This window comes from Perna viridis, chromosome 4 (genome assembly GCF_037379345.1).
Source record: "Perna viridis isolate PV_CMFRI_1.1 ecotype Kerala chromosome 4, ASM3737934v1, whole genome shotgun sequence".
Classification (NCBI taxonomy): domain Eukaryota; kingdom Metazoa; phylum Mollusca; class Bivalvia; order Mytilida; family Mytilidae; genus Perna; species Perna viridis.
In genome coordinates, this window is record NC_142448.1 from 38,480,909 (window position 1) to 38,494,922 (window position 14,014).

General features: G+C 31.4%; 1 protein-coding gene across 1 annotated transcript; it reads left to right on the plus strand.

Annotated features, from left to right (window-relative positions):
• Nucleotides 1-4,174: 4,174 nt before the first annotated feature.
• Nucleotides 4,175-13,670, plus strand: LOC148620007 (extracellular tyrosine-protein kinase PKDCC-like). The gene is made up of 2 exons (XM_088577076.1): nucleotides 4,175-4,197; nucleotides 12,557-13,670. Exon 2 carries the CDS (start codon nucleotides 12,624-12,626, stop codon nucleotides 13,668-13,670), a length of 1,047 nt encoding a protein of 348 aa, XP_088433202.1. The 5' UTR covers nucleotides 4,175-4,197; nucleotides 12,557-12,623.
• The last annotated feature ends 344 nt before the right edge of the window (nucleotides 13,671-14,014 follow it).

A 14,014-nucleotide genomic window follows, 5' to 3' on the forward strand; every position in this document is an offset into this window, starting at 1 on the left:
TCATTTCACTTTATTCATTTTTATTATCTTCTTTGATTATCGTCGAGTTCTATCTAGTTTATGACTTGTCCAAATCACATGACTGTAGGACTATTTAACCCATAGCCAGGACAATAGTGATGATTGCTAGGACATGAACAAACAACATTTAACTCTGGAGCCCATGCTGCTCAGACAACCCTATGTAGGTATTGCTAGAAATGAGGCATTCTTCTGTATATATTACAATATTACTTCGTGAATGATAACGAAACTAAAATATATTATCTACTATGAAGAAAAAATGTGAAGTTTTAGGAAGGGATATGAGAACAACAAACCACGAGGCTCCTTCTGGAAATAACATTGTTACGTTATGCCCTTCGGGATATTTTATACACTCTTTGTAAAATCGTCTACTGGTCTGTAGTTTTCAGCAGCAAGCACATTCCTGGACGATAGTCCTGGAATGACAGAGGTGGTAAATTATCCATTCCGATGTATATTGAAGATCTAAAATAGGTATGGGAAATGGCGATTTCATTGGAAAAAAGTAGAAAAAAAATACGTTTCGGTTCTTTTAGGCCTACACTATATTTAATAACATTTAATGAAGAAAAAAAATAATGAAAAATAAAAACAATAATAAAAACAAAAAACAAAACAAAACTAAACAAAAACTAAACTTAGCTAAACTAAAAACAAAAACAAACAAAAATCAAACAAACAGAAAAAAAGAACTTTACAGTTTAGTCAAAAATAGAAACAAAATTTGATTAATATTGATACTGAAAATTAAAATGATAATTTCATCGGAAATTCCTTTTTTTTTTTCAGCTTTATCATCCAAAAACTTCTGTTAATTTATTGTTTAGTCTCGTCTTGATTATAACTGTATTAGAAATCTGCAGTTTAAGCATCAAAATTTGATTCTTATACGGACTTCTATTCAATCAATAAAGTTAGAAATATTGTCGAAGAGATGCTTTAATTAGGATGATGCATGATATATAGAAGTGCGCATGTTTACTCTTTTCAACGTCAGCAAGCTTCAAAGATATGAAATATAAAACAAGCATCAATGTATTACTGTATTTTAATACATTTTTCTCCTTTCATCTCTATCAAAATTATTAAAGGGTATGAAATTGATATTGACAATTACGTTTTATCCAAATAAACGTTTATCGCTTCATCTATAAATTTCCTCATCAAAATTTTGGCTCAAAATATTAGTTCATCTATAAATTGCTATTCCTAGATTTCTCCCATAAACAACGTACAGAACATGTGTTAAAGTATATTACGTAATATGGAACATTAACATACATTATATTTATGTCAACCAAAATATTTTTATTAAGGTTTTTAAGTAGCACTCCTTTTAAGAATCATGAAAATGTGATTCATGGTTGAAAAGCTTTCATACTTTTTTTTAACATTTTGTTTAAAATGGTATAGTTGACTGAAATTGACATGTGGATTTTTATATAACCCGTGATTTTACGAGATAAAAACTATAAAGAATGTACTGGATAATTCAAAATTAAGGGATATAACTCTGTAAATGACAATAAAATTCAATACTAACTATTGGATTTTCAATGTAAATTTTCTCCTAAGACCAGACAGATTGAAATCAATTATTATGCATTTCATCATATAGGCATATAAAGATTCTGAATAACAAAAATGAAAGTATGTAGCCTATTTTAAGGTGTATCAAATTTTACAGAATTTGCATGATTTTTATCTGGAGTGCTACTTAATACATCTTCTTTATAATGTATTTTCCAAGAATGATGTGATAAATTATGCTTCATTTAAAACATATTTCCGAACAGTCGAGTATAATATTTTTGAACTAGTAAAGGTTAATTTTGCGCATGCACACGGTAAATTAACAATCCCCAGATGAATCAGCTAATTGCAGATACGTTACCGGGATGAGACGGGTGATGGTCCTGGTAAACTCAGGTATCTCTAATGACCAGATGTATTTTGAAGTTTCAATGTCGTCAAGTACAATTCCATATTAAATAAAAGATAAACGCATAACAGGAATATTAATCAATTGACCATTATAAAATGTTTTTTTTTTTAATTTATTTTAAATATTTCTTTGTACTAATCAGATCGTTATTTGCTATTACAGTAATGTAATATTTTCATATAAAAATTTAAACAAACACATCACATGTACTCTCATCCTCTAAGGTACATATTTGTCCACTGCCGTTACGCTGATTGTGACACAAAAATTGCTGTCCGTCCGTCCGTTACACTTTGTGGACATTACACCTGTTACCGCTGTACAAATTTATGTTTTGGTAAGCGGAATGGGACATAGAAATATCGGTATCCGTCCGTACGTCCGTTCACACTTGTGGACTCAGCTCTTCGGAAACAGCTTGACGGATTTTTTATAAGTGTTTTAATCTTTTTTTGCGGCGGTGGGGGATACATGGCTACGATGTGCTTGTATCTTTTATTCAATTAATCTTGTAAATCAAAAGCTTAATACTTTAATCACATTGTGCCTTTAGGTTATTGTTTGGAATGTATTCGTTTTCTACGAAAATAGGGTAGGTAAGTCTCGTCATATGACTCCGTGATTTCATGAGAATGGGTCCTCATCTCCCATTCAAATGCATTGAGATTCGTCATTAACATAGCATTGAGTTCAATGTTAAAAGCAAAATATCTTTTTGTGAAAAAAATACTGATAAAAAATGACAAATATCTAGTTCTACTGGATAAAAATGTTAAGAAAAGCATAAAATAAAAGATTTTGCATAGCGATACACCGTTTTAATTGCCCTGAAGTGAACAATAAAATGCAGACCGGTCTTCGGATTTCAATAGTTCTACATCTAAAATTCCGGAAGGAAAACTGAAACTAGAACGAGACTTACCAACCCTATTAACGAGGGTGACCTAGGGTAAGGGACACAACTCTTAAAAATCATTGGAACGTTTGTAGTTAGTATTCTACATCAATCTCATGTAAGCACCAGAGTAATTTAGACTGATTTCATTCTGTTTCAAATGAAAGCTTGATAGGCTTTGGTAAAATTGAATATGATACATACATATCATTGATTTCAAGGGTTGCCTTGAACAAAAATATCAAGAAACCAAGGCTATAAATAAGATTATATAATACCTCCCAGTTGTTCCTTTATATCAGAGTCAGATCCCATTAAGGGTCGATTCACAAAAGAAATAACCTTGGCCAATATATAGATCACTCTATTTCGTACCGTTTATGTCTGAACTAATATAAGTCAAAGACACAACAGCTTATGTGAATGTAATTAAACACTCCTTATTTTTAGTTTTCTGATAAGTAAATTTTATTTGACAGCTGAAGAAAAAACATGCCGTTCTATTTGAAAAAAAAAAAAAAAACATCCGTCCACATAAAAATGAATTGTTTAATTAAATTTAATAGTATGTAGTATGTTGGTTATACAACGTAATTATCTATCAAAAACACGGCATTGTGTAGGAATGCATTTAGAAGATGTTATTCAAGATAAACATTTACTGACCTCTCTCCGTATTCGCAAGTATAGATTATTAACTGTTTTGTCAGGGTTTCGGCATTCTATTAAAGTCTATATTCAATAAGTTACTTTGATATTATTTATTTTTCAGAAGCAATAATTCGCTGAAATTTTCATTCGTAACTTATTTGTTGTTTTTAAAAAGAGTATGTACGTGTGACCTCAGAATCAGGTTATGAAACTCGGTAGTTTGCCTCACAAACACTACACAACAACATGTAACAATATATTTATTTAATTTTGAATCGCACAAGATTTATTTATATTCAACCAGCAGTGCGCATGCTCATTTTTCTATTCCAACATCATCGTTCCATTTATGTTTTTTTTTTTTATAGATCGATATTCTTCAAAGGCAAGGGATATCATACTCGTTAAGCATTAAAATATATTTAGTGAAATCAATTCACTGCAAAAAATGTTTGTATCTTTCATCTTTATTATTAATACAAAAACTTTAATTTAATGCTGATATAAATGGACAAATATGCTTTATGACATATTTGTTTTCGCGCCATCTGGAAGTTACTTAATCAAAGTTGTTTTAAGCAAACTCGAAGCATGTCATATTATATCATTTATAAGGAATGCACATGAGATAAACTGGTCCTTGTTTGTATACGGCCGTTCTGGATAGTTCGACAGTACGGTAGGTTGGTAGTATGCATTAAGTGCCAGTCCCTGTAAGAATCAAGCAGTATGTGAAACATGATATAAACAAACACATAATTTTGGTAGTGTCATTTGACTATTTTCACCATTAGAATAAAAAAAAACCGACAAGATTTTCCATATCATGCTGGACAATAGAGTTACAATTTCATTGAAAAGCACTGAAAATGAACTTTCTAAGGGCGGATAACTCTGTCAAAAACCTCTCTTTAATAAGATTCTATTGACAAATTTTTTGCGCAAAGCCAGTGATGCATAGATCAAATAAACCAAATGGTCTTGAATATAGAAAGTAACCTGGAGCGAAATCACATTGTCAGATCAGTTGGGTTTTGACATTGATACATGTTTCTGATTTTTTCCATTTTGCCTGATTCTTACTAACACTTACATTTAATATGCTCCACGAAAACAGAAGCAATATAACCATTTGGTATATTTTCAGTCGACTATATACGCATGTAAATCCCGTTTGAGATGAAATTTCGTAGTTTTTGAAAATATACTGTAAACGTTTTAAATTTTCGCTATTTTCGCGTTGAACAGAAAACCTTGAAAAATGAGTACACGCGAAATTCAATTTTTAACATTAAATAACGTTTATCATTTTTTGAATTCACGAAAATTGATACATGAGAATATGATCACTCGACAGAATCTGCAAAAATTAGCAACCGCGAAAATTCATATTTTAAAGGAGACTATATATATTTATAGAAATTACTATGTTTAGATACTACGGGGCGCCGAATGGGACTCTTGTGGTTTTGTACTCAAAATTAAATTTTGTACAGACAAAAGTGAATCTCGTTCAACAAAAATGAATTCTGATTAACAAAATTTTTAACATGGTACACAGTTTCAATTTTGTGTCACAAAAGTCAATTCTGTGTCACACAACTGACTTTGGTGGGACAAAATTCAATTTTGTGTCACAAAATTCAATTGTGTGTGACAAAATTGAATTTTTCACCAAAGAATTTTGTGAGACAAAATTGAATTTTGTCACAAAAGTCTATTTTGTATGTAAATTAGTTTTCGGTATCATTTTGCTATGGGAATGAATTCTCTCATCACGATTTTGTAAGATGGTGTCTCATTGGATATAGAGTGACAGCGGGTCTCGTAGACGCAGGTTTCCGATTATTTCGAGCGACGCAGGACGGTTAAGACCGTTTTAAGTGAAATTAAAAAAAGAATCTTTTAAGTTGCATTCTACAGTAAAACTGCTATGAAATTAATAAAATTTAAATACAAATTATCTTGTCAAATTTTAACAAATTTGGTTGCGATTAACAGGTCGGGCAAAAGCATTTTATAATTGAGTTGAAAGATGTCAGGAAATGATCACGTGATTCACCAGGGGAACCCAAATAAATCGAAAGTTGAAAAATAGCATATTTTAAAACCTGTTTTATCAAACAAATCTCATAGAAAACTTATAATAACAATTTTATTAATTTCAAAGCAGTTTTACTGTAGAATGCAACTTAAAAGATTTTTTTTAAAATTTAAAGTATAAAACTAATTTACATACAAAAAAGACTTTGTGACAAAATTCAATTTTGTCACACACAATTGAATTTTGTGTCCCAAATTTTGCTTGAGAAAGAAATGAATCGTCAGATTAGCCAAAAAAATCATATTAGAAATATATTGTGCGTTGAAATTTGTTAATCTGTCTAAGTCGGCGATTATTTTGTTTCACTATCCCAAATTTTTTTTTCGGCAGATACAGATAGATTCCTTATTTAAATCCGATTCTATTGATATATGACACAAGAAATTCGGTTAAATGGGGGCACGATGAAAGACCGACATAGTACGTGTCGAACTTTCGTTTCCTTTTTGTTTATAAATGCTCAAATTTAATTATGATCAAGAGATGGCGTACGCGGCTTCATTTATCTTTACATGCTTCGGCGACCCATGGCACAGGTGTTGACACAGGTGTATGACTTCGGTAATAATTGAAATTTAATTAATTTTTTTTTGTCTTATGGATTTTGAAATGAAACAATTAACATGGAGAATTTGACACAATACACAGTATATAATAGGAGACCCTAGGTGGGTTTAAGGGAGCTTTTCTGGTACGGACAATATTTTTTATTTATCAGTTAAACTATTCAATTTTAGCCAATAGGGTTAGAACACGAGGAAGGTTCAGTACGAAACCCTTATTGGTTATTAAATGAAATGATCAAAAACCAATAAAATAACAGCATGTTCTTATTATCCTCCGTACTTACAGGGACTTAATATTACACTCCCTGTTACTGGTACATTTGTCAGAAGTAACGTAAAAAAAGGGTTGAAATCAATATTTTCATCGAAGATTGAGATCGGAGCAGTTTAAATCTTAGAATATTAATTTAATTTACTTTATGAAAAAAGTTCTATCTTACATGACACAACAAAATGAAACCATCCTATGTAATCTTCGAACAGTAGTAGTGTCGTCCCATTGTGGATAATAAGTCTTCACATATGTAAAAGTTAAATACAACTGTAAGTATATATATTCGCTGGCAAACCAAAACTTGTAATATTTTCAATCTCACTTGTATAAAATCATTCAAAAATTCAGAAGCCCCATGCATTTCTACTACTCGATCTCGGAATTGAGAACCAATGACAAAAGACGGTCACTTGACCACATGGCTAATTAAAATTCGTATGGCTTGGGTCATCGTCGATTTACAATCAATTTATCTCCAATTAAACGACGTAAGTGACTAGAAGGGGGGCGTTTTTATTATATTTATATTCCGGCCAGCGAAAGCTATATTTATATATAGCGTAGCTGGTCGAGTGGTCTAGGGCCCTGGACTTTGTGCAGGCGGTGTTGCCATAGATGTCACAGCGGTACAAGTTCCGAGTCCCGCGGAGGGAACGACCAAAAATTTGCATCGCAAATTTGACAATTCTAACAGCGTTGGAAATTTTTCAGACCTATATATATATATATTAGGTGTAATAAATCAAATAAACCAAAAATTGAAAAAAAGAATGTATCACGTCTCCTGTAACAGCTAGCATTCAGTTTATTTCAGAACATTTACTTTTCACACGAAAAATAGTGCAGACACCAAATTTTATTTTTTTTTTTTAAATATATTAGATATTGCCTATTTCTTAAGTTTTTTTTCTGTTCCCCAATGTATAAGTTGTAGACAACTACTTGCCTCTCGGCAATATGAAAGCAACTATTTCTATAGAACAGAAAAAATGATTACATTTTTAATTTATTTGTTGTGTTAATTACTTGAAATTGTATTTGATTACATCAATTTACAGTAACAATAACAGCCTTACTACCGATTCCTCATGATAAATAGACTAATGTAGCTTCTTTGACACCCTTAGAACATACCGATGCTAGATTTGGCTTTGAGTCCTCTTTATAAAAAACTCACTTTAAGATATTTTTCAAATCTTTCTCCGGTCTAATATTGTCCAGTCAGATAACTTGATAATATAATTGGACTTTTTATGAGCAACTCGGCGGGTGTTTCTAGAAAAGCAGAGGACGCTTACCCTACCGGTGCACCTGGTCCATGCTCCCAGTTTTTAGTGGAGTCCGAGTAGCTCATTTGCTTTTGTTACTTTGTATGTATGATTTTGGTTACTTTATGTACTTTGTTGTGTATGTCTGTTTCTCATGTCTGGTCTTTGTCCCTGGATTATATTCTTTTGATCACCGCTATGACCTTGGTTCCCTTGATTACTCTTTCAAGGGACGAATCAAATATTGGGTAAAAAGTAAGATTACTTTGGTAAAACCCAAGTCAGGCCTGTTTTACTAAAAGAGAAGTCAAAGGAACCCAGATTAGAGTTGTCTTGTGATCAAAAGTAAAAAATTCATGGACACAAAATAGAAAAATAATAAAGGCATACACAGCAAACAACATGAATTAATTACAATATAACGTGCAAAAAAAAGACGAAAAGAAAAGAGCAACCCGGACTCCACTACAAACTGGGTGCATTGACTAGATAGCTCTAAAAGGTATGCGTCCTCAGCTTTTTCTATCAGTATATATTGTTTCTTTCTTTCTTTTTTTTTTTCTTTTTTTATATATATATCAACCTTTGCTTCATGTCAATGAAAGGACAAAATACTGTCAATCGCAACAATAAATGACAATTATCAAGTATATAAAAGTGTTCCCTTAGGTATATCTATTAAGAATACAAAGAAACAAAGTCGTTAATTAGCCGACATGTATAGCTGGAAACTAAAAAAATTCTATTGAAATACTTTCTAACGAGTCTTGCCAGTTGTGATTATACACGAGACTTATGTTTCTGTCAAATATTATTATTGAATTTTTAACAGTATTGTCATCGATCAATGAATAAAAACTAAATAAACTTAACGGTTTTAGAAATCATAAAGCTTATAGTTAAATTCAATTGGATGAAACAGTTTCGAGTTTTTTTTTTAAGTCATCATTCAACAATGAGTAATGATTAAGTAGCACTCCGGCTAAGGATCAGGAAAAATGTGATTCATGAGTAAAAATCCTACATATTTTTATTTTTGATATTTTATTTGAAATGTCATAGTGAAGAGAAATTAACATGCGGTTTTTCATATAACCCGTGCTCTTAAGAGATAAAAATTGTATAGAATGCAGTGTAGATTTCAAACTGAAAGGAGATAACTCTGTAAATGACGCTCAAATACAATAGAATCTACTGGATTTTCAATATTGATTATCTAATAAGACCAGGCAGATTTGAATGAATAATTACACATCTTATAGTATAGACCCATAAAACAACATAATTTCAAAAATAAAAATAGGTAGCCTTTTTTAGGGTGTATCACATTTTTTTTTCAAATTTTGCATGATTCTTACAAAGAGAGCTACTTAATATATCAGTGCATTCAATCATGAAAATGTTGTTTTGTATCTGTAAATATTTTATATCAAGATTTGCTTATGCTTGAACAATATGAACAAAAAGAGTATTTGAATTGAACGAGGAAAAAAAAGGAAAGAAACAATTCACATTTTTTCTCATTACTGGCCCACCTTTAGATGTTTAGTTGAACGCACCATTTGATTTTCTATCTGCTTGTCGTTTGAACTAAGAACTAATGCATTTTGGTGATTAAAAAAGAGATTAATTTCTCATGCTCATTAGTCAAAGTTTTAGGTAAGTACGGATGAAGGTGTACGTTTCTCGTCTAGTCGTCAATAACGCCAACGTTCAACATGATAAGGTTGATTTTTTTAAACGCCATGAAATCACATAAATATTCCACGTCGAAATGAAATGGATATTTCGTGCTTGTTTGATGTTGTTCTAGTCAAACATTACCTTTACAGCCTTTATAAATGAAGACAATCTCTGACCAAGAAATATTTGTAAAGGGGTTCTTATGCGTACATTTGGAATATCCACCGTTTAAAGGCCGAAAAAGGATTGTTTTTGTTCTAATTTGATCGTTATTTGTTTTCGGTCGTCACGTTGGTAAAGATAATCAGTGTTGTAATGAGATTTGTATCATGCGGTTTTTTTAAGTATTACAAAAAGGTCAATATTTGATATTGGGCTTGTGGTAATTACCGTTGCAAAATCTAAAACTAGAGGAAACAATTGCAATATATTCACCAACTTGCATGTTCTTATCTTGTCAATGTATTTTGTAAGCATCACATGCAAATAATATCTGTATTCTTATACACGAACACGTAACTGATATTATATTCGTATTTATTTCAATGCGCAGTAACTGAATTGATAAAAAAGTACTCTGACTTTATTAATGTCATCAATTGAACAAATGTGTAAATATAGGAAGATTTTGTTTTCTAAATCGTAAAAATAAAATATGTACATTCTCTTTCAGTAAAGAGTGATTTAATTTATTTCCTCACTCAAAATAGTGAAGTAGCACTCCACAAAAGAATCATGCAAAATCTGATTCATGGTTGGAAAGCCTACACATTTTTATTTTTGATATTTTGTTTAAAATGTCATAGTAAACAGAACGTAACATGCGGTTTTTCATACAGCCCATGTTCATAGGAGAAAATAAGTATATAAAATGCACTGTAGATTTCAAAATTAATGGAGATAACTCTGTAAATGACACTCTAATACAATAGAATCTATTGGTTTTTTCTATGTCTATTATCTCCTAAGAGCAGGCAGATATGAATGAATAGTTACACACTTCACAATATAGACGCATAAGACAACTTAATTACAAAAATAAAAATATGTAGCCTTTTTTGGGGTGTATTACATTTTTCAGATTTTGCATGATTCTTACAAAGATTGCTACTTAAATCAAAATTTCAACATGCCAGCGAGCGAGAGAATGGAGAAATAATTTAAATAAGGAACAAGTTAATGTGGACACAAATTTAGAAAACAAAATGGTTGTATCAAAATAAAAGTATATTTTTGAAACAAAAGACCTGTTAAAGGAGAGATAATCTTTTCAATCACAACAATCGATGTACATGTATGTTATTAATATCGTAGATTTTTACTGAACAGCAAACCAATTTGCTCCCTAAATAATAATTACATGTTTGATAATCTTAATAAAAGATCAAAGTCAACTATTGTCTGGATTTATACACATTTTGGCCGTGAAACTTAAAGACTTTTTATAGAGTTTTGTGTTGGATAACACAAGGAATGTCTATAGTCTTGAATTTTCTTCCCTGTCGACTTTAGATTCAATCCAAACCTTTACTGACTTGTATTCTGTCAATATAACATGCTTGTCAAACAAATCAAATGTAAAATAAAATCATATGAAATCAATGTTCACTTTATTGTATTGCAAAATTGAAGAACATTGTATAACCTTTGAACTTTATCAACATATAGTAAACACTATGAAAAACTTATTGACAACCTTAATTGATAGAATAAACATTGGCGCACCATCTGTAAATTTTAAAATGAAGATTGTTTTACATCATAAGTAAACATGAAAGACGTATATGTATAAAAAAAGAACGGAACTTTTCTAGACTACAATGCTTTTTGTATTATTTTTGGCACGTTTTTGTTAAAGGAAGTTCAAATGTATGGTATGTGGCTAGATTTTATCTATTTTATGCTTGAAGTCAGAATACGTTTTTGATACGGCGCAATATTTTTAAAGTGTATTTCTGCAAAGACTCGCGTAATTTCATATTTTTATCTTATTTTACTACAGATCACGTCCTGTTAGACTGACATCAGATCCAATATACAATGATTTTTGGTAAAAATTTAAAGTTAGTTTAGAGCATCATTAAATAAATATTACAGAATCAGCTGACAAATATTTTAGAATAATTTATTACGTCACATTAAATACACTGATATATGTCTTAGTTTGTATGTAGAAGTTTGGATGTTTTTTTCCTCAAGGTGAACCAGTGTCGTTTGGTGGTAGTCATTGGCTTTAAGGAGACAATTGCTGAGAATTATTTTGATAAATGTTGATAAAAAAAATCAGACTTTTTTGTAGAATCGGGATTGTTTAAGTTATCAGTCTAGATCAGTGAGATTGACTGCAAGTTTATACAAGTAGTTTTGCAGATCTTTATTGGTTTGAATTAGAATTTAGGCTAGTGTCGGAGTTGTGTCTATTTTCAGATACTGGTTCATTTCTGTTAAATGGAAAACTCGTTGACGTATATAACGCCTTTTTTGTAGGTTTGTTGTCAGATAATAATAGTTTGCATTTCTGATGGCTTGGAACTGTGTTAGAATTTATTATCAAGGTGTAACAGTTTATTGTCCATGATTCTTTTGCACAGAAAAGTGAAAATCATACTAGAGTCATTCGTATTTGTTTTTGCTAGCCTGGTTGATAGCCTTTTGTAAGCGTGACCGGACGACTTCTATGCTGGCTATTTGATTTTTTAGGAAGTCGTTTAGGGCGCTATTAATTGTAAGTTAACAGTCCTTGGGAATGTTCTCCCCAATTTCTACATAAAGTCTGACTTCTTTTACAGTGTTTGATCTGACTCTGAGTTTTAGACGGCTTGTCCTCGAATTTACGCAACATATAATGAACAGCTTTTGTGTCCTAATTAGACTATTTAAGTAGACACATTTCTGAGTTGTAAATAGGTAGGTAGTATACAAATAATGATTCATAATTCGTAAGACCGAATCAACCAATCAAATTGTTGCTTTCTATAATACCGTTGAGACACAAATAAAAGAGAATGACTCACACAGATGGATTATTGAAAAAAAAATTACCTATCACAGATTTGTTCGCCATAAAACGAAAATTAAAATACATTCTAACAGAATAAGTTTAAAAAAAGTTTTAATGCAAGTCAGTCTATTTTTTATTTCAGTTTGTTTATAGAAGTCCTTTTGAAACAGTACACCAACTATACTGATTTGAGCTTATCAAATACAGAAATGTATATGAAAACGTCCTTTTGGATGAAAACTGGATTTTTAGGACTGATTTTCATCACGGTTTATTACCTATCAATTTCAATATTCACTAACCATCATGGTAGAAACAGTTTAACAAATGGCAGAGAGTTATTGTGGAGTTTACCGGAAGAAGAACGAAGTACAAAGCTCAATTATGAAGGCAATACACCTAAATACCGATTCAATTGTGATAATATTGGTAATATAAAAATAATCAAGCGTGATGTTGGTGGTGGAAGGTCAAAGGTCGTAGACATTGGTCTTGTTGATGGACATAAAGTTGTGATAAAGAAACTTTCCCTCCGCAAAAAACCACACATAAGTACCGACTATAGAGACTTGCTTTTTTTGAAAGAAATCCTTATGAGGGATCAGCTTGACCATCCAGCAATTATAAAAATGATGGGCTACTGTGTTCGATATTTGAAGTCAGAAGAATTTAGACAACATCCTAGAAGTGGTGGTATAACTGCAGTCTATGAATACGGGGAGGAATTCAACGTGACTCGTTTGAAACTAAACACCACAGAAAGACTTAATCATGCTCTGTGGTTAGCCTACTTACTTAGTTACTTGCAACATTCACAGGTTGGGCCTTTAATATTAGGCGATTTCAACGCAGAAAGTCATTTTCTCATGGTCAATGGCTCAATAAAACTTATAGACTTAGACTATGTACATGGAGCAGAGCCACCATGTTTGCTTGAAAGAAACGGAACCGTGGTAGATCCATGTGATTATGACGTACCTTGCCAAAGCGTTAATAATTATCTTATAGACTATGCTTCTTGTTATGGGAGAAAGTCATGTTATGTTGGAGTATGTAATGGCTTAAATGAATTGTACAATATTAGAGTTATATATAAAGCATTTTTTATTCACCTACTTAAACCGGAATACTTTCCAATCCTGATTCAAGCTGATGTTCGATCATTTTTGAGAGGTGTAAAAAAACACACATTTAAATCAGATATGATTGTGAACGAGTTAAAACGTCTTATAATAAAAAATGATTTGATTGGATAAATATTGATTTCTCGTAATATATATATAAGACTCTCTCCTTATTTTAACCATGAAACATCAAAATAGTAAGTGTTAAGTTAATAGAAATCCTCGTTCACATACTAAGAGAGAAACTTCGCCAGAGTAGTCATGGCTTACAATCGGCCGACGACTACCTATTCAATATTTTAGATACTGGGGTCTTACATCGCTTGCAAAAACATTTCATAAGATATCTACAAACATTGCTTGACTTCAATCATGCTGACATCCAATGCTGTGAAAAATTGTAGTCATCATGACTGTTAAAAAGAACCAAGGGAACCAAGATTCGAGCAAAAATCAAAAGAAAAATGATGAAGACA

What these genes read in the sequence shown, in the direction of transcription:
- LOC148620007 (XM_088577076.1), top strand. Translation starts at nt 12,624, where the DNA reads ATGTATATGAAAACGTCCTTTTGGATGAAAACTGGATTTTTAGGACTG.